General features: G+C 30.7%; 1 protein-coding gene and 1 pseudogene across 6 annotated transcripts in view; one reads left to right on the forward strand and one right to left on the reverse strand.

Annotated features, from left to right (window-relative positions):
• The window catches only part of LOC148628393 (regulator of telomere elongation helicase 1-like), a 56,675-nt gene that overhangs the window by 11,489 nt on the left and 22,721 nt on the right, over positions 1–22,465 (reverse strand). For all 6 annotated transcript variants that reach the window (XM_088586630.1, XM_088586639.1, XM_088586656.1 and 3 more), the window contains exons 8-27: positions 22,381–22,465; positions 20,304–20,369; positions 19,723–19,879; positions 18,417–18,455; positions 17,652–17,730; positions 16,532–16,632; positions 15,292–15,350; positions 14,178–14,252; positions 13,628–13,706; positions 12,526–12,658; positions 7,632–7,745; positions 7,233–7,273; positions 5,788–5,873; positions 5,098–5,175; positions 4,639–4,716; positions 2,202–2,342; positions 1,775–1,890; positions 1,171–1,294; positions 485–635; positions 75–187 (exon numbers count right to left, since the gene is read on the reverse strand). In XM_088586630.1, coding sequence (XP_088442756.1) covers positions 75–187; positions 485–635; positions 1,171–1,294; positions 1,775–1,890; positions 2,202–2,342; positions 4,639–4,716; positions 5,098–5,175; positions 5,788–5,873; positions 7,233–7,273; positions 7,632–7,745; positions 12,526–12,658; positions 13,628–13,706; positions 14,178–14,252; positions 15,292–15,350; positions 16,532–16,632; positions 17,652–17,730; positions 18,417–18,455; positions 19,723–19,879; positions 20,304–20,369; positions 22,381–22,465 — 1,915 coding nt within the window. The remainder of the gene's footprint in view (positions 1–74; positions 188–484; positions 636–1,170; positions 1,295–1,774; positions 1,891–2,201; positions 2,343–4,638; positions 4,717–5,097; positions 5,176–5,787; positions 5,874–7,232; positions 7,274–7,631; positions 7,746–12,525; positions 12,659–13,627; positions 13,707–14,177; positions 14,253–15,291; positions 15,351–16,531; positions 16,633–17,651; positions 17,731–18,416; positions 18,456–19,722; positions 19,880–20,303; positions 20,370–22,380) is intronic.
• On the forward strand, positions 9,695–10,819 carry LOC148628394 (uncharacterized; annotated as a pseudogene).

Raw genomic sequence — 22,465 nt, forward strand, 5'->3', positions numbered from 1 at the left:
AATCCCGAATGGCAGTAGAGAATAAGTAAAACCTACAATATCATAAACAAATCTATCTTAAATGCAATAAATACCTCACTTTCCTGCAGTGCTCCTAAAAGACCTTTCTTGCTCTCACTAGCAGACACTTTATCAGTAGTCCCACCTTCATACTGAACACATAACTTAGCTACATTGGTACCATCATCTAACACAAATGTTATAATTGTTATTCAACTAAAAAATTAAACTAACGAACTTGCTTCAAAATAAATAAACTTTTATCATAAGGACAAGTGGAAAAATTTTCTCAGTAGAGAACAATCATAATAATTTATTTTTCAGGAAATTAAAAACATTTCTTTTTTGTAACATTTAAAAAATAGTTATTAAGTGATTTTATAGACCCATGGATATGAGAAATTTTAGAGAGAATTTTTAGTATAATAGTATTGTGACTTAAACATTTAGATTCTAAATAATGTGTAATGTTCTGATTCATAACCTGTTGGTTTGGCCAGACTTGAGACATGATCAGAAACTGTCCTTGCTTTCATCACATCACTGGGTCTGACATTTTTTGTAATGGTAGGCATAAAATAAGCTCCTTGTGAACTAGAGGCATTTATCCTCTTCTTAGGCTTTGGTGCTGGCATCTAGAAACATATCAGTAACATATATTGCTTTTTAATTGATGTAAAACAGAATGTGAAAATATAAAGACTATCAAACATGTGGTTCTTAATTTGAAGAAGATTGCTATGTGCTGCTATATTTTCCCTGTCAGAGAGGAAAGTTGAATCCTAACAAAGTAAGTTGCTATATAGAAATTTTGAATTCCTGAAGTTGATTTCACAAATCATTGTAAGTGCAAAATTAGTCAACATTATGACAACATTACCTACAATAATTTTTTGTAGTGACCTTCTGTGAAATCAACCACTGACTGAATAACTAAATGCTGCATCCCCTCATAATGCTACATCGACTCGGATATTTGACCTTCAAAACCAAGAGGGTTCTAACATTGTCTAGATATGCCAATATAGTCTAGATTTGAAGGTTGTTGATTCTAGTTTTTTCTATATGATGGTATGATAGGGTTGATAGCATTATACAACACGTGTACCACATTTTTTGAAGAACTAAAAATGAATTATTCTCTTATGTGGTACAAAAACAGAATTGCACCTTTTGTTCTGCAGTTTTGAAGAACACCATTATATCCTTCAAAGCTTGTCCAAAGTTCAGACATTTGTTTACATGAGGTCGTACCCAGATAGGTAACTGGCTAATAGAATCGGGTGAAGAAAACCTGAAAAAAAACCAACAAATTCATATTTCAATTTTCTTGTCAGCAACACCAGAAATCAACTAAAAACCAGACATCTTCCACCATCCATAAAATTCAAAGGAACATTAAACAATAAGTGCATGTGGCCGTATGCAAAACCTTCACACTAAATACAATCAATAATACTTGTGATTTAGACCAAATATAAAATATTTCCACAAATGGTTACTATTAAGGTTTGTTGAGATTTGCGATACAAAGAATTTTAAAACCCTCAACACACGAACTGCAAACAGGACCAGTTGATGCAGGATCAAGCATAAAAGCCGAACACATTATGCAATCCATCAAGCTGAAGCTGCATTCCTTAATTTCAAATCATTTAAGGGATGCAAAAAGACCATTAAGAGTTAATAAGATTCAAATCTGATGCTCATGTTTTAAGTTTATGACAGTACAGACCACAGTGTAATTATTCATCACAAAACTCTTAAGTCTCACCTTGTATCACACAAGAGAATAGCCCCAAAGTCCTGTCTATGTCTAATTACTCTACCAATAGCCTGATTAACAGCTCTTGATGCTTGTTGTCTATACCACTCTTTACCAGTCAATGTCTGTTAAAACATAATCTCAAAAATACCAAAATATAATTTGTAGGTATATTAATCAACAATATGTAAACTTCTTCAAGAGACACAATTTTGAAGCTTACAATAAATTCATAAATATCCTGAGATCTAAAGCAAAATCAAACAGTAAGTAAAAATTTAGTATTTAACAACATCTTAACCCCTTTAACTTGTTCAAATTCTGATGTATGAGTAAAGAAAGGTAGCCAATGAAAATACACTTTAATTATTCTTTAATTGTAAGTCATTATTAAATCACTCATTTTTAACTTCAGCTGACAGGACAATATAGCTACCTTAATCCCTGGAGATTTCTTCACTTCATCTAAAAACTGCATTTTTAGTACTACTTTAGGATCCATATAAGGTGGGTAAGGAAGACCAGTAATAACAACAGCTCTGCCATTCTCATCAGCAAAGTCTAACCCTTCACTGACCTGCAAAATAAATTATAATGAGAATATATCTAGTGATTGTATTGATACAGATATATTAGGAGGATACTTACTAATGCATGTATAAAAACACTAAAAAGAAATCTCCATTAAAAACAAAAAGACTTCTTTCCATGGTCAATGTAAGGGCAAAAAGGTTTTATCTAGTCTAAATTGAACACCGGATTCTTAGCTAAATATTGTGAATTAGAATACAAGATTTCAGAAATGTTCACTGTTATTAATTCTGAATTTAAACTGCATGATTGATACCAAAATCAAATAATTTTAATGGCCCCTAACAAAATACAGTTATAAACTACAAAAAAACAACATCCTAGTTACCGCAAGGAAATTATTTTAATACATCAACTTGTTTCGCTGCTTACTGTGGCATCATCAGGACATTTATACAAATTTTATGTTCCATGAAGTACAATATTAGCGGTTTATTTATTGTGATGTCATAGACTGGCTGAAATTGAAATGAAATGTATTGTATGTAAATTACTGTTCATAAGAATAAAATGATTAAACAAAAGTTATTGTGTGGTTTTGAATATTCCATAGATGGTGTTGGTGATGCACTCCTTTGGATATTCACATTCATCGAGGTATGTAGTGGCAATGCTTTCATCTGAGCTAATGATTATTGGCATATTGTCTGCATAATGTTTTAATTGGGTATAGTCAGAGTATCTTCTTAGATTTTCAGCAGTTGAGTAATTCTGTTCATTATAGTCTTCTAAACTGGAGTAGTCTGAATATTTCTTTAAATTTTCAGCTAATTGTTCTTGATCTGTAGTTGATGTTATGTTGTGTTGGTGTACAGGCTTGTAATGAGGTTGCCACTGACATCAATTTTTACAATCGTGTCCAAAAAATTAATTTCAGTGTTACTTGTTTTGAGGGTAAATTAGATTGGATTTATGATATGGGTCAAGGCTTATTTTGAAGGCATGTAGAGCTTCGCGAGAGTGTGGCCATATCATGAATATATGAGAGGCATTCTTATGATTTTCTTGTTAGTTATTTTTAAAACACTAAAGCTCTTTAAAAGTCAATAGGCAGTCTAAAACACCCCTACTATAATAAAACGTAATTTTTTTTGTTATAACAGTGCTTAAATTTGAACTTGACTGGTACACATCAGTAGCTTCCTTTAAGATTTATATGATAATACTTTGCATGGAAATTCAAAGACTTACTGATAGTGGTTTCCTGTATTTCTAAATAATTTAATTTCAGAAGTAACACGCTTTCTGACAGGATGAAAAAATTTGTCCACCATCTCATAGACCAAAATTTGTAATGTGACTATGACGTCATCAACTTTTTTTAGTGATTTACTCCTTGCATTTTATTACTCAAATCAAACTAGAAATTATTGAAATGGAATCCATCTCTGTTGGCCCTGTCATGGCAATTAAGCAATATACATGAATTTGCTTCAGGTGATCAATCCACATGCCAAATATCAAGAGCAAACATTAAAAGACAAAAAAGTAACAGCCTGGACAAGAGTTAGTCAACAAAAAAACAGAAATTTGACCTTGATGTCAAAGTTCAAGGTGATAGGCCAGTATCCATGGTACACAACACGTCATCTTCACTTTATCTACCCACATGACAAATATCAAGTCTACATTGAAAGAAAAAAAAGTTACAGCCCAGATATGATCTGTAAGAAACAGAAGGATGGATGGACAGAGTGATCACTATAGGATGACCACCACTTTTAGAGTATTATTATAAAGAGTGACGGTTACATTTTTTCGGCCTATTTGAAATAATCTTAATGCCTGCGGTGCACACTTGAAAATAACCTGCATAACAGGTTATTTCTTCCTAGACCCAAAAAATATAAAGTCATTCCTTAAATGGTTAAAAAATATTTGATATTGTATTATAATATTCATTTATGATGAAAATTACATATAGATCGATTATTGCTTATCATCCTATGGCAGATATTCATGCATATCAGGATGAGAACAATTGACAAATCAAACAGATCCTGCTTTGTAGTAGTTTGATACTTTGAGCCAGATATTTATTGTGCTAGCTCACAGAAACAACATCCTGCATGTAGGCATGTCACCGCACTGTGACACATTATTCTGACTTATATCTTATATTCCCTAAATAATTAGTGCTTTGGTGTAGAAGCCGTGACCACCAATTTTGAAATCTTCTGTGTGACTTGGCCAGGGATCAAACCTACAACCTCCTGCACTCAAGACAGGCAGGCTGCCCCAATCCCAAAGCACATATAGTAAGAAGTAATCACATAACTGACCTTTCCCCTGCATACTGCAATAAATATAGCACCATTCAGTGATGGGTCTCTTATTTTCTCATAAAACTCAAACATTGCCTAAAATCAGAATTATTACATAGATCAAAAAATCAATATTCAAGTACAGTTTTCATAAGTAATTTTTTTAAAGAAATAACTGCATGGTCTGTACTTTATTTTTCCATATAAACCAGGGTGTATCAGTAGTGGAACTGATAAAGAAGAATATTCTCTGTAGTTAAAATAACAAAAGTCAAGTTATTCCCATAACCTAATTTTGTGTAAAAATTCTAAAATGTGAGCTTTCACTACTGCATTTTTCAAATATATGTTACTTTGAATATATAGTTTAAAAAAATTATTCCAGACATCTTTGTACTTCATATGTACATATCAACCAGTTCTTTTATCTAACAATGCAAAAAAGAAAAAACAAAGTTTCATTGCATAGCTTCTTACATCTTGAAAATCCATCTTCCCCTTTGGTTCCACAAACACTGGTTTATACTGGCTAATTCTGTTGTATATATTGTTTTCCTAATTTTTGAAACAGAAAAATGAACGATTTTGAAAGTTCAAAATAAAAACATAATTCTTTCATAGACAGGGATGAATCAAAATTATCTTTATGCTTTTTTATATCATCATACTGTAAAACAAATTTAGGAAGAAATAACACTGACGTGTTCAGTATTTTCCAGATAAAAATGTGATTAATTGTAAATCATTTTGATTAAGATTTCAGGACAGGAATGCAAATTGTATGCATCACCTTCAGTTTTGTATGCATCACCTTCAGTTTTGAACTTATTCAATAATGATTCGTTTATGTACATCCTCATCTTATATTAAGAAATTTTAAAACAGCAATCCTCAAGTGAATCTGCTACTTGCATGGAGATCACAGAATTGAGATGCATTTCATTACTGATTGTTCAGGAAGCATTTACTACTATCGTAGTAACATTTATCAGCGCTATGTTAACTAAAGATGATCATAACTCAAAATGTTTTGCGCTGTGGTGAAACAATTTTACTTCTCTAAATGAACATAGGAAGTTCAGTCTTAAAAATTTGCTTACAAACAGCAATTCTTGAAAAAAAAAAAAAAAACATTTTGGGGGAAAATTGAGTGAATGCTTTTCTTACCTTCCAATATTCTATACACTTATCCATAACAGGGTACGAAGGGAAAAATATCAATAAACCATTTGGTGTGACTCTTGAAAAGTTGACTAAAAAAATGATAATGCAAAACTGTTATAAGTGTGTTGCAAAGTTGAAAATTTCATACTCTATAGATGAGACATAAAAGAAGATACGTTGTAAGCAACAAATTGAATGTTTCCATTTAGAACAATAAACAACAGCATCATAAAGCCTGACATCATCTTGTCATTTGAAAAAAAATAATAAAAACCAACTTGAGGATGACCTTTAACCTTGAAAATTAAAGGAGTCCAAGGGGTGCTTTCCACTATACAGTTTGTTCCACTTGAGTTACAATTTTGTGTTCCATTATTGGTTTAAACCAGATGAACCAGTTGGTTATCACTGTTAATGGAAAACAAGCCTAGATTTTCTAAGGACAATGTATATATCAAATTTTATTAAAATAAATTGAAGAAAAGTGGTTTTTGTTAGAATGCTCACAAAAGTATTCCAATAGTTTTCAAAACAAACATTAAACTCTAAGTCCTTTTTTCAAAACTAAATACAGTTCATATTTGTACTGTATTAGATAAAATCCCTGAAGTCTGTACATGGCTTTGAATAGAAAACAAACTATATACAATATCAGCTTGAGGTGAGCACAGTTCACGTGAGTACAGGAAAAATTGGAATTTGTCAAAACAGTTAAGTGGAATATTTCCGACATTTTTTCACAACATATATACTGGTAAGCAGATCTAAGCATTTTCAAGGCAGAAGAAATTCTAGCCAATCTACTCACCAAAATTTTATTCCTCAGTGAAAACCGTTGTATGACAGTTCATTTTTTAGTACAATATATCAACAATCTGCAAGATCTTTTGTCTTAAATTTTGGGCATGAACTTGTTTCCCAGAAGAGAATGAAAAATCAGTTGGTGAGAATTACTTGCCAGCAAGAACCACTACTTGATCAGTAAACAAACAATTTTTTTCTCCACTTTTCCAGCTTTCTTCATTACATTTTTTAAGTGAGTCTCAAATCATTAAAGGACATATTGATTGCATTTACACTATCATGACAGTTGACGCATATATGGTTCATAGGGGAACAAAATGGATATAATGAAATGCAACAATTGCAACAAGCATATAACCTAAATCCAAAATAGTACTGGTAAATACTTTCAGAGATCACCATAAGTTCAACAAGTGTAAACACACCTTTACATGTAAGTAAGTTTTAAAACACCATGACAACACAACTAATAAAATTCATGGTTACATAATTCTTCAAAATCAAACTAAAAAGTAAAATAATGACACAAAGACACAAAGGTAAATCTGTATTTAAATTATTCTCTTTATCTTCAGAGTGAATTGCTACATCTAACTTAATGTAATAAAATTATAATGATGCAAGAGTGAAATTGTACTACCTACCAATTGAGTTTCCTAAAGATGCTTGGTAACTTGAGGTGTATCTAATATATATAATAGAATACTTTAATCGAATGGCATTTCATGATAACTATGGTAGAGCTTATTACAAAAGATGTAAAGGATACTGATCACATTTTTTAAGTAATGGGAAAAAAATAAAAAGCAAGCTAGTTACATTAAATAAGGTGTCCATCTAAATTACTATAAAAAATGTTTCTGTTCTGAAATTAATTGAATTGTCTACATCAGCATGAACATGATGGTTAGGACAGTCACTTCTACAAAACTTCAGTGGTTTATAAAATCCCATTAATTTACAACAATCATTACATGTATTACATTGTGCTTTCATTTGCATAATTCTAAACAAGATAGCCCACTTCTTTAGAATATGCATACCTTGTTTCAAAGTTTGAATTAAGTGTAACACCATCAGGACCTTTGTTGACAGTTCCTATCCACACTTGGTGTTTCTCTATCACATGGGGATTCTCTAATGTTACAGGGAATGGTCTACAGAATAAATCACAGTCCTCTATTACTGGAAATCATTACTCTATTCACTTACTGTAAGTTATTTAGATGTATGTTGGCAAGGCAGGTACAAAAAAAATAAACCCTATCTTTACAAGGACAAACACTAAAATTGGACTAATATTTGTTAAGTCCAAAGTACTGCTTGTCAGTTTTTTTCATGTCTGTCTAATTTTTTCTATGTTTCACAGTAACATAAAAATGCTCAAAATTAGACACAGTGAAAATTAAATTTCCCTAAAAAGTATTATGACACACTAATTAGGTACCAATTTTACACATGAAAAAAATGTATGTGTTTAGCTCATCAGCTTGGTGATCATTAAAATTAATTAAAGAAAGCATGTTACATCACACATATACTATTAATGAAAACTTAATGCTTTTGGAGAATGGAGAAAAGTCACAAGTATCATTGGACAATTTTTATGAAAATTTTGTAAAAATTATTAAAACAGAGATGTTACAAAAACTTCAGTCTAAATCTGTTATTAGTGATGGCTATAGTAATAAACGTCGCAGATGTCAAAAGCCGTGGTGGAATGATGAGTTAACGCTTATTTGGAACGATGTGTGTAAAGCTGAAAAGGAATGGACTAGGTCACATGGGAACTGTCGAAAACGTCTACACCATATTTACATACAAAAACGTAAAACCTTCGATAAAAATGTTCAGAAGGCTAAGCGTCAACATTGGCACTCGTCGTAGGAGGACTTAATAAACTCTTCGAATAATTCAGAAGATTCTGGCATAAAATTGGTAAAATAGGTGTTGGAAATGATCGACAAAATGTTATCCCTATGGAAGTAAATTTGAATGATGGGTCAATAAGTGACGATAAATATATTGTTATGAATACATGGAAAGATAGTTTTTGTAATATGTTAAACCAGAATTATAGTAATTTTTCAAATATTGTTAATAGCAATGGTAGAAATGATGATTTTTTAGATAATATTATTTCTGTAGAAGAGGTTTTTAATATTTTAAGAACAGCAAAAAACGGGAAAGCTCCTGGTATAGATCAGATTCAAATGGAATTATTAAAAAATCAAACTGCTTTGAATGCATTAACTCGTATTTTTAATGTTTGTTTTGAATCTGGTAAAATTCCAGCTATCTGGAGTAAAGGTGTGATTACTCCTATTCCTAAATCATCTACAGCTGACCCTCGAGATCCGATAGCATATAGGGGAATTACTTTGGCCCCAACATCATATAAAATTTATTGTGGGGTATTAAATGCCAGACTTACTGACAAATTTGAAGAGTTAGAGGTTTTAAATGACGAACAAAATGGTTTCAGAAAAGGTCGCAGTACAGTCGACCATTTGTCTACATTAACAACAATAATTGAAACTAGAAAACTTAATAACTGCTCTACTTTTTGTGCGTTTATTGACTTTAAAAAAGCATATGACTCTGTAAATAGAAATATATTGTTTAGTAAACTTGAAAATATTGGTGTTATTGCTATTTTTCCATATATATTAATGTACAATCTTGTGTAAAAATAATTGGTCTTATGACAGATTGGTTTGATGTAAAAACAGGCCTGAAGCAAGGCTGTATTTTATCACCCTTGCTCTACAATATTTTTATTAATGATTTAGTAGATGAAATAAAGATGTTAAATGTTGGTGTAAGATTAGATGACTCTATTATTTCAGTTTTGCTATATGCAGATGATATTGTTTTGATATGTGAAAATGAAAATGACTTGCAAAGAATTTTGGACACTTTAAGTCAATGGTGTCAAAATAATGATTTGTGTGTAAATTTAACTAAGTCAAAAGTAGTTCATTTTAGACCTCAATCTGTTCAGAGAACTGAATTTAAGTTTACGTTTGATAGAGAAAAGATATAAATTGTAGATAAATATACATATCTAGGATTAGTCATGAGTGAATTTTTGAATTACGTAGATATGGCTAAGGCTGTTGCCAAGTCTGCTAGTAAACCTCTAGGTTTACTTATAGCTAAATATAAAGCTAATGGAGGTTTTGATTATTCTGTATTTACAAAATTATTTGATACAATGGTTACGTCAGTTATTGAATATGGTGCCTCTATATGGGGCTGTAGAGACTTTTCATGTATTAATGCTGTAAAAAATAGAGCAATGCGTTTCTTTATGGGGGTCAGTAAATATACCCCAAATCTTTCACTTTATGGTGACATGGGCTGGTCGTCTTGTTTAATTAAGCAGTGGTCATAAGTTTTTAGAATGTAGTCAAGATTTACAAAAATGTGTAATAATAGACTTAATAAAAAAGTCTTTTTATGGGCAAATAGAAATTGTAATAATAGAACAAAGAATTGGAACTTTAGAGTACATAGTAAATTTAGAGAGCTAAATGTAAACCATTTTTGTAATACAGATTTTATATTTAACAAAAGTTCTATAAATATGTTAGAAAATATAAATTTTGAAAATTTTAATAATAAATGGTTCAATAATTTAAATAGTAATAATCATAGTAAGCTGAGAACTTTTTAAGCAAGGGTATGGAGTAGAACGATATTTACAAACACGTATACCTGGTAGATACAGAAGTGCTTTTTCTAAATTTCGTTATGGTGTTGCACCATAAAAAATAGAAACTGGCAGATATGAAGGTATTGAGTGAAAATAGATTGTGTTTTAATAATGTATGTATGGATAATGGTAATATTGAGGATGAGAAACATGTAATTTTGCATTGTCCTGTGTATTCACATTTGAGAGAAGATATTTTTATTCGGGCTAAATCTTTTAATGACAATTTTGATAATTTAACTGATGATGAAAAATTCATATTTTTATTTAGTGATGAAAAAATGTTCTTTTATTCAGCCAAAATCTGCCATGATGTTTTATTAACTAGAAGAAATATTTTATACAGGTAATTTCTGTTAATATAATATATTAAAATGAAAATGTATATATATAGTATTTTAATTACTTATTTAAAGTCTCTCATAACTCTTTGAAAAGAGTGGCTCTAATTTGACAACATAAAGTTTTAAATGTATATGTTTTGTATATCGATAATAATGGTATTAGACAAATGTGAACTATTAACTTTTAGAATCATATATATTGCTTTTAAATGTATATATAATATGTCAGTTAGAGGTGAGATTATAATAAAGAATTGTCTTGTCTTGTCTTGTCTATCAAAGCATAAAAGACTAAAATTAAAGTCTTTCCTACCAAGGATGTCTAGAGTTTGGAATATTCATGATATAATTAAAAATCAAATCAAAAGATCAATTTCTTTATTCAATCGAATTATATAAAATCAAAAGATCATGCTACCAATTTATTAAAATGCCCGCACCCCATCACCCAGGTGTGCAGAGCCCAAAAGACACTGTTTATTTTTACTTATGTCATGGTTTATTGATTTGTTAGTTTGAAATAACTTGCTATTTCTGGAAATCTTAAATTCAAGTTCCTGGTAAGACATTAATATTTACAGGGACATTTTCATGCATGTTTTCTTTCAAGGCCAATAACTCTTACAAGGAGTCATCTTATAACTTTTATCCCTGAAGACCTTTGTAGTCCTAATAATAAGGATCATTTCAGCTATTGAAAAAATTTGGATAAACCTAACTGTTTTGGAGATATATGTGAAAAACTACTGTCTGACCCCTTTGCTCTATTTTTAGCAACAGTGGCCATGTTTTCTGATGGATCAAAATTCCCTTAATCCTTTCTATGCAGGATACACCAAGGAACATTAATACCAAGTTTGGTCCCAATTGATCACATAATGTCAGAGGAGAAGATTTTTGAAAGAAATAACATTAAAAATAGCAAAAAAACGTTATAAAAGGGCAAGAACTCCAACATGGCTAAACCGATTACAATGAATATTTGACCACAGATAGATCACATCCTGCTGAACTCTTTTACCCATGTCAGAATTTAGCTAAACCTAACAGTTTTGGTGATATATGAGAAAAACTACTGTCTGACCCCTATGTTCAATTTTTAGTAACGGCAGCCATGTTTTTCGACAAATCAAATATCCCCACATCAGTTCTATGCAGGATACCCCAAGGAACATTAAATATTAAGTTTGGTTTCATTTGGTCCAGTAGAGTCAGAGGAGAAGATTTTTGAAAGAATAAAATTCAAAATACCAAAAAACTGTTGAAAAAGGGCAATAACTCCAACATGGCTTAACAGATTAAAACCAAAATTTGACCACAGGTAGATCTTATCATGCTGAACACTTTTACTCCAGTCAGATTGAAGCTAAACCTAACAGTTTTGGAGATATATGCGAAAAACTACTGTCTGACCCCTATGTTCTATTTTTAGTAATGGCAGCCATGTTTTTCCACGAATCAAAAATCCCAAGGAACATTCATACCAAGTTTGGTTCTAATTAGTCAAGTAGTTTCAGAGGGGAAAAGTTTTGTATAATTGTTAATGACGACGACGGACGCCAAGTGATGGCAATAGCACACATGGCCTTTGGCCAGGTGAGCTAAAATAGTTGCTGAAATATCATTGAAAATTGAAAAGAGCTGACAGTTCTGGTCATGCTGATCAGCCTTCCTAATATCAAAATTCAAGCAAGCTTTGTGACTGTTTCTCTTTTATCTTGAGGGTAGTCATCTTACTTTATCAAAATAAAGATAATTTACACAGTTTGGTTTCAATCTATTATTAACGACATTGTTAGATGAAAATAAATAGATAGCAATGACTTAAATTGACATGTGTATGATCTAATGAAGTACAGTAATTATAATACCTACATTTGCATCTCCATGGTAAATGATGACAATGGTGATAGGGTACCACTGGTTAAAATTACACATTTTACATCATGAGCCATCAAGTCAGCCATACTGTGTCCGGGACTAAAACACCAATAACTTAAAGTTTTACCTACAACAAACAACAACGGTGAAGAACTACAAAAAGGAAACTATTCATCTTCATAAGGATTTTAATATGTTCCTTTGGTCATGTTAAGAAAGCTTTTAAAAGAAGTTTTTCTGAATTTGAGTATGTAAGACATCCAATGTTCAGCTGAGGAAAAACATAATTCTTATAGCACTGGTATTGCAAAATTCATAAAAAGTCCTCCTATTGACATCATGTGATAAAGAATATATTATATTTTCTTCAAATTCTATTCAGCAATGTCAGAGGAGTTAGGGGTTAGAACCGGGATAGATGGACAGCATGATCGTTATATGCCTCCTGCCTTTTAAAACAGGGAAATAAAAAACCTTCCAACTTTGTTGCAATTTCCTGTCCCCTAACCCAAACTCCCAGACCCTCCACACTAATACTTCCTGCCTCCTTATTCCCAGGTACAGGTTCCTGCCTTCCTTCTCCCACATATATCGTGTATTGCATACTGAATATCATGTCAAAATCTGTAACACATGCTGTATCAACCCGAGACTCCTATTCAACCAAAGGGCCACTGACCAAGAGGTGATAAAAGTTGAGGGTTGATACCACGTGATACAGACAAATCGTGTTATCATATCATAAATCGTAACTATACTTCAAGTGTGCTGTGTAGAGGTGTGATATAGGGTATGTGATAAATGTCTAGGGGTGTGAAAAAGGGTATGCGAAAAAGGGTAAATAATATAAGTCTAGGCATGTGATTCAAGGGATAAGGTAAACAATATATGGTTTAAACAATCACCCATAATGCATATAATAAAAGGTATTTTAATCTAAATATATGATATACGTTATTACAATAAGATTCCATAAAATTCTTTTAACAGAAAAGCAAACCATAACCTTACGTCTGATTGCAAAAGGATTGACATGCTGAAATTCAGACTGCATGAAACACAATTGGCATTTTAAAAAGTCTTATCATAAACCAACCCATCTTCTCAGAAGTATTGCTGGTCCAACTACTTATCTTCTTAAATTTCTTGTTTGATTGTACTTCTTGTATGTGTACCTTAATAATAATACACTTCATTATACAACTTAATTTACTAACTAATGTTTAATTCAGATTTACAACAAGTGACCATCACTTTGCTCAGAAATTTGTCAATAGAATCTTAGAAAAATTAGGTTTTTGACTGAGTTATCTGCCCTTGAAATGTTCATTTTCAGTGCATTTCAAATTGTAACTCAATGGTCCAGCATGATATGGAAAATCTTTTTGGTTTTCCTTTATTCTGATGGTTCAAATAGTCAAATTACTTTATCAAAATGATGTGTTTTTTTTCATACTATGTTCCACCTACTGCCTGATTCCTTCAGGGACTGACATTTAAAAGATATGTGAACAGAGGAACAGATGAACTAGAATTTTTTTTTTTAATCAAATTTTGATGAGCCAAAGCTTTGACTTTTATGAATATCAAGAGAAATATGAAACTATAATTACCAAAAAGAATGAATTACCTGGTTGTAAGCTTACCTTATAAGATCTAGCTAAATTAGCCTTGTGTAAATGCAGTGAACCTCCTTCAGTCATGTCCCTGCTAAATATTATCTGAAATGATTTTTTTATGGTACATGTAGCTAATATATGTTTACATAACATACAACATGAAAATTACAAAAAAAAAGGAAAAGTAATTATTTCAAATCATAATGTGCCATTTTATAAAACAAGTATAACCACCCCTTAAATAAAAAATATTTAATCATACCAATACATGTACATGTATATACCATGAATCATATTTGTAACTAGATGTGTGTCTGCACACCAAGAATGCATCTACATGCAGTGCAATCAGTACTCAATCAAAAATCAACAAAGTACAACAATACAGTAATTTTTCTATGTTAAAGGGGCACAACTCCACCAAGAACAAAATTCAAACAGTGAACCATCAATATACAAATACATATGAAAAATCAGTTCAATATATCAAGGCAGTTAGAACAAAGTCTGGTAATTATGACATAACAGTAATTTTTTTAAGTTAAAGGGCACAACTCAATCAAAAATCAACGAACCAGAACAAAACTCAAACTTGATTAGGATAATTATTTAGAAAGAGTGAATAACCAAAATATTATCACCAGTGATAAAGAAGGCCTAGATGTAACGAGTGTGCAAAACTTGTTCCGCGCAGGAGTAAAATCCTCAAGTGTTCTTGGCACGAGTTATCATAATTTGGTTATTCATGATAATCAGTTGATTATCCTATTTTCTTCATAATTTATCAACATTTTCAACATGAATTTCTGTGATTGGTGGATTGATATCAAAGTTGTAATGTTTTGGCGGGAGAAAGTCTGAGAATGAAATTACCAAATTTATTTTACAGTATGAATTATCAAAATTTATTACACTGGGAACTTTCAATAAAACATAGCTATATATATAATAATCATAAATAAACACCTGGATAAAAATATCACTTCAATATATCAAAGTGTTTAGAAAAGAAGTCCAGAAAACTGATAGTTGTGGAATGACTGAAATATGGACAAGGGTAAAATTATATGCCCTGACCAATTCGTGGTGTGGCACAAAGACTTAGATGATTTTAAATCATAGATACGATTGTACAACAAACCTTTAAAACATCACAGAATTTGGTGAGACCAGCTCCTTTTGTACTAAATCCACTTAACCCTAAATGAAATAACTATCATGTAAATAAAAATGCAATTTAAAAGGAAATATCAAGATTGCAAAAATGTTCAAATCTCATTCAATAAACAGAAACAAAAACAAACACAAAACATAAGTGAAATATACATGAAGTACATTACCAACAATTATAAAGGATTTTTTTTAAAGATAACTAATTGGAAACAGTGAATAACTGTAATAAGAATATGAGTGAACATCAACATTTAATAAGTGCATGAAACTTAATCCATGCATGAGTTAATTTTCCAAGAATTTCTGACGCATATTCTAATTGTTCATAATAATCAATTTATTATCATATTTATTACAGATATTCCCATCACTTTATTGCTGTATTTAAATACATACAAATTTGTGATCAGCTAATCAATATTCCAATTCATCAGTAACATCAAATTAAGTTCATGTCAAAAGAGCAAAGAGTTGTGACACTCTAACAGAAAAAAGTATGCCATAAAACAATTAAGTGATTTATTGAATTTTCAGAGTGAAATAAACAATATTTTACACTGGACGTAATAAAACTTTTTTTTGTCTGTCAACTTACGTGGTATTACCTTCCTCCACAAGGAAAAATCAAATTACTTCTAAAACAACAAATTTTTTATTTAAAATTTGAAAATTAATAAGACTCAATATACCTTGTATATGATGTATCCCTAACTAGAATGCCATTTAACTATATATTCATTTAAATACATTTGTACTGCATTAAATAACACTCATGAATGATATTTGGAACATCGATTTATCCAATTAATTATTTTATAAATACCATAATGAAAAATTGATACAAGAACTCTGTAACATTCTTATATTAATTGCATTTACATTTTAAAATTCACTAGAAATACTGTTAGCAAAGTCCACTAAAGGAAACCCTCCCTTCCTATACAAGAAAACACATGGACAAAATATAAGTCAGCAAACAAGCAGTCAGTGTGGATTCAGTTTGAAATCAAATCTCTATGACATGGGATGCCTATATGAAGCTTTTATCAAAATACCAAGTAGCTGTGATAAGTATTTGCAGAGAAATATCTGAAAAACTCTTTGACAATTAGATGAACAGACACGATGATCACCCTGTTTTCAAGGTGGAGAATAAGAAAAGAGTAGATACTTCATGATTTAATTGCACTAGAACATGATTGACTTACCATCTTGTGAAATATAGTTAATAACTTTGTCCAGCAAATCAATAATGAAACTTTTCGTATCAAACCCAATGGAAACACTGCTCAACAGCTCAAATATATAACTACAGTAGAAAGGAAAAATAAATATAGCACAAAAGTCACTCCTAATACCTGCTAGAAGATGAATAACTTTGAAAGAACTGAATTGGAAATCCATTCTTTATTCCTAATTTTTTTCCTTAAAAAAATAAAAAGAAATACTGTGAAAGCTCACAGAATGGACATCCTCTCTCAATCTGCATGCTCAGTGTGTATTGAAACCTTTATATATAAGGTATTCAAATAAGATCACTGTTTTTGTGTGTGTTGAAAAGTGTAATAAAACGATAATATTTACTAAAAAATTTTAACACTAGTTTTTAGTGCAACTAAATTTGAAAAAAATGTTGATAACACCAGTCACATGGTAAAAAAAAAAAGATAAGATGATATAGGAACAATTTGTATTCAACCAAAAAATATGTAACATGTCCTTCTGAAATTTAATCATTTTCATTTTTTTTTAAAATGTTTAGACAATAAGCAAATAGTTCATGATGCTACTGAATGTTAATATGGCAATATATGGACGGACCGGTCCCCTCAAATATATATGGACCAACGTAAAGCTGAGGTCCATTGAATTTTTTTTGGGTGACCGACCGATCCATATATTGCAATTTGACTAAATGCAACATTAAGTATTTGCTATATTATAGTTTACTCTGGATTATTTGTGTGGAAGAAAAAACATACATTATTTCTTACATTATGATGTGATGTTCTTAATTTGAAAGTAAGACAGTCCATATGAAGTTATATGGACCGACAGTCACATCTAAGAAAGTAAACAAATACAAATCTTAAAAGTATAGTATTTGTATCAGAACTTCAAAATATCTAAGTCCCACAGCTGGTGACTGTTTTATAATAAATTAAATGTAAACTATATGATGGATGTTTCATTTGCAAAAAATATAGTTTTGGTCTCTCTTCTGTTTATCTCCATATATTTTAATGTCAATTTCATCCCATCATTAAATGTGAGAATTTATAGCAACAACTATTTCATATGAATGTAGGTTCCACATAAAAAACTTACATTCCTGCTTTTGTAACCCCTTTACCATTTCCAGGGACCTCAATAGCATCAATTTTCTCTTCCAGATCGGTCAGCATTGCTGAAAATAACAGAATTTTTGAAAAAAAACCAAGTAACAAAATCTGGTATTGAAATAATACCAGGAGTGACTGAAATTAAATAGGTAACATCTGAACAGAAAGTTGAAAGGAGTGTTGTTAGATCCTACATGCAGAGACTGAGTGGAACAATTGATGGATCTAATTTTAATTAGATCACAAAACCAAAGTCTTTCATTTTCATTGCATCACAAAAGTTTAAGAATTTTCTCAGACAAATAATTTCCCAAACTATGAAGTCATGTGGCTACTACAATAAACCAAGGTCTGGTTCCCCTTATCAAGATATCAAGTTATCCAATTGGTAGAAAATTCATATGAAGAAAGATTTTTGAGGACATCAAAGTTGACCTTTGGATGAAATTAGGCCCAGTGTGACCTGAATGAATAAGTGTTATTGGATTTCACTTTGATGTAATCTTCAGCATCTGGATAAGATCACACAAAATGAATCTATTCTTATCACACAATTTTCCCCTTAAAACCATTGTCTCCAATATCTACAGTGCTGAACTATAGCAAGCTATTAAGCTTAGTCTTTTTATGATAATAACTTCGATGTGTATTATTTACATATATATAATTACTAAGTATGATCATGGTCCCTTAGTGATAAAGATATCATATTCAACTCATTTCTATTCTACCACACGTAAATGAACTTCACCTTTCAATCTAAGGAGATCTTCTAAAGTAAACTCTGGCTCTGGAAAAAAATCACATATTATCAACCAACTTACACATTCAGTAATACAGCACTTTCATAAATATCAACATCATGTAAAGCAAAAGAAAATCTGAGCAACCTGCAGATGCTGCCTACTAAATGGTATTTCTTGGATACTGTAACTAGTGAATTTCACCATCACTTACCAAAACAAGGCAACTTTCGTAAGATAATTACAGAAATAAAATAATTTTTCAATACTTAAAGTGTTCATATCCCCAATAGGGGTCAATAAGTCAATAAATTGATAATTAATTTCATGTTGATGTTGACAGTGCCTTTTATCTAATTCAGTCTTAGGAAAACACCATTTCTCTTTGACAGCAACAAATATATGTCTAATTTTGTTTTACCTTGTCACATGATGAATACTATCTAAATTCAGACAGGTGACAGAATTAAGAAATGATCTTCTATAAAATAGCAGTAGGACATGCACTTGAGTTCACGAAACTGAAGACCTATAGTCGGGAAGAGAGTTTATTTTTGTCGTTTTTTAATTTTAAATGATAATTACTCATGGCAACAACAGAGGTTATTATTCAATTTGTTCTATAAAGAAAATTATCGTCAAATATTGACATTTTTCTAACTGCCCGTATTATACACATAGGTCCACCTGTTATAGATATTTTTACATAGTGTACTTCATATATTGCCTTGCTTTTCAATTCACTGTCTAAGACAACTTCAATGTTAGTGTGTTTAATTCCTGTAAAAGTACTTATATTCGTGGGTATCAATTTTCATGGTTTAAGGGAAAAGCACAAGTTTGTGGATTCTTGAATTTGTGGTTTTGATGATCCTGTCATACAATTTAATGTTTGTTTGTTTGTTGGGGTTTAACGTCCGTCATACAATTTAAAGTTAATAATCCTTTTTGTTGGGAATAAAATTTTGTAGTTTAACTAACCTACGAAAAATTGGTATCCCACAAATAATAGTACTTTCACAGTAGATGTAAATTATATAAGTATTTATTTGTTCTCATTTCAGAGAATGGCTTCATGCTTTACACTTTACTATACCTGTACTATGATGTATCGATGATAATGTGGAAAATAAAATACAGAAGCTCATACTCGATTCGATTACTCTATTCATCTTGGTGAAATCAGCTTCAGTCATTAAACAAATACCTACAGAACTTTAATAATACATCAAGGATTCAAATATGCAAGTCCTAATTCACCAAAAGACATTTTGACATAACATATTTTTCATCTCTAAAGAGTATACTTCTTACCAGGCATACTGGAAGAATCTGTCATTTCAACCAAACTTTGTGATTCATGTTGTGTCATTTCAAATATTTTCTCAGAAAGTTTTTTTAGTTCTTCAATAGCAGTAGCTAAATCTGTCGATGTAAGATCAAACGAAGAGCTATCTTCACAAATTTTTTCCTGAAAACATTCATTTTGTCAGTAGCATTAACACACACACACACACACACATATACATGTAACTGGCAATTATAAAGGAGCTTTATTATAAGTAATGGTATTTACTCAGCCTGTGCCAGAACTTTTCAGGTACTAGTTCAAATCATTAATTCCCAAAACTAATTTCCACTGAATTTCAACTAGCTTGAATCAATTATTATTAGATTAAGGCATGGCACAGACTGTTTACCCTCCTTCCTTCTTTAAAGATTTACTTTAGTGTATACATGTACTATACATTATTACATAATTATAAAAGGTTGTATTACAAGCCATTTGAAAAAACAAAACATAAACAATGTAACAGTTCTCTGCTGTTTATTACAATAGGTTTACAGGTACATTCTTAATCAAAACTAGAAACAAGAAATATACTTTTACTCACCAAGTTGTGTGCCTCATCAAAGATAATAATATTTCCTTGAAGTTCTACACCATGAGCTTTCCTCGACTACATGATGGAAATAATTGATAAATGAATAATTTTTTCATATTGTTATAATCTTTTAACAAAGAAACAAATGATTGAAAAATAAATCCATCTCATTTTTTCTCATCATAGTATTACTATGTCTCATTTTGGTTTAACTACAGAATTTATTACATAGCCAAATATAACATTTATAAATATTAAATTTTAAAATACTTATCATCTAGTGGTTTGTTGTATGTTTGTGTTGTATTTTGGATTAAAGATACAAAGACATACTGTAGTTGTCAACTTCTATAATTTCTGAATGCATGTATACAGGCGCGGGTAACATCATTAAGTTCTGTGTTATACAATGGAATATAGCAATGGCTCGTAATACTGTTTCATCTATGTGCGTGACTCTGACAATACTTTTCTATACAGTAAACTTTATCATTACTAGGAAGTGGAAATTTCTTTCATTGCCACATCACATTGGCCTTTTATCATTATTTAAAACACATTAAAATTTAAACAAATTGCTTAATGAAATTTTCATGTTGTCTAATTTTCACGAAATAAATGGATACTGTATTTTTCAGACTAAAAGTCGATATTTTTGTTTGGCAAGTTATAAAGGACTTATCGTCCACTGATTTTTCAAGAAAAAATGTCTACCAGATACCTAGAGTAAATTTCATTAGATCAAAGAGTCTTTATCAGGTTATACAGATGCACAAAATTGTTTATATAATACAGATCCTTTTAAATTTTAAAATTTATTTCATAGACCTTTGGCCTTTCAAACCATCTTAGCCTGGGCCCTTGGATTGTAATATGATTTGATTACAACAAATTAATTTCATTTATTTGTAATTTGGGGTAAGGTGCAATTACATGTTTTAGGAAAATGAAACCTGTCAATTAAACAAGCGATCAAACATAAACAGTGCCGTTATTCATTTATGAATAAATATAACAATGTTAAATAAAATCATCCTTCAGTGTTTTATCCTAATCTGAATACTGGTACACAACTTCAAAACAGTTATAACATATAAACAAACTCTAGATGATACCTTTACAAAATATTCTTTACTGATAAAATGTAATTGAATAGAGCATACCAAAGTTATAAATCCTTTAATATGCAAATTTATGCCCAATTACAGTATGTTGTAACATACTTGAATGTGGCACAAACTTAAATCAATTAAAAGTGTGACCTTCATGGCTAATTGCAACCAGATTAAAACAACTTTTGATTGTAAATTAAAATACCAGGTTATGTTGGTTATTAATTACCAGTCATATTTATGACCAATTTATCAGATTAATTTCAAACCTGGGTGCCCACGCTTGGCATATTTACAATTTCTTACACCTGATTTATTAGTCTTCATAGAAATTGACATGCTGATGAATAAAAATTAAAAAAAACCTACTTAAAAAATACACTTGATTAAAAATATGAACAAACTTAACAGTAAAGTTACTTCACTGGAATAATATGCTATGAAAAAATGTTGAACTTGGATCTCTGATGACACCTATGGTTTATCCAGCTACTTAATATGACGGTCTGACCATAGAACTTTAACTGGCAAATTTGACTAATCAGGCAAATTCAACTTATCTATGTTTTTATGTAATTTTTGGTCAAAAATCGGCAATTGGGCTTATGGGTAGAAAAATATGGTAAACATATTTACCATATAACAAACAGAACAGATCACTTAAGTAATTAATTTAACATTAAATTAGACAAAAGTGAAGCACATGGATACAATTTAATTCTATGCAAGTTATGACAAGTTACTGTATGTTCTTCAGCAAAATGAAGCCTAACATTCCATTTGAACTAGTAAGCCAGTGTGGACTATGAGACAAAATATTGCAAAATCCATAAAGATCAGTATATAACCCTTGAAGTGTTCTTTTCAAACTGGTTATCAGTCCACAAATTTAACACACTATAGAACAAAGTGGTGTGCAGAAAGAATACATAAAGGAAAAAATGCAGCAAAATGAATAGATTCACTAAACTTACTCTTGGGTCTAATAAATAGTTGTAAGGCATAAATATTATATCAGCATCATTCTTCAATTCTCTAGCCATGTAGTAGGGACATACT

The sequence above is a fragment of the Perna viridis genome, chromosome 1 (genome assembly GCF_037379345.1).
Source record: "Perna viridis isolate PV_CMFRI_1.1 ecotype Kerala chromosome 1, ASM3737934v1, whole genome shotgun sequence".
Lineage (NCBI taxonomy): Eukaryota > Metazoa > Mollusca > Bivalvia > Mytilida > Mytilidae > Perna > Perna viridis.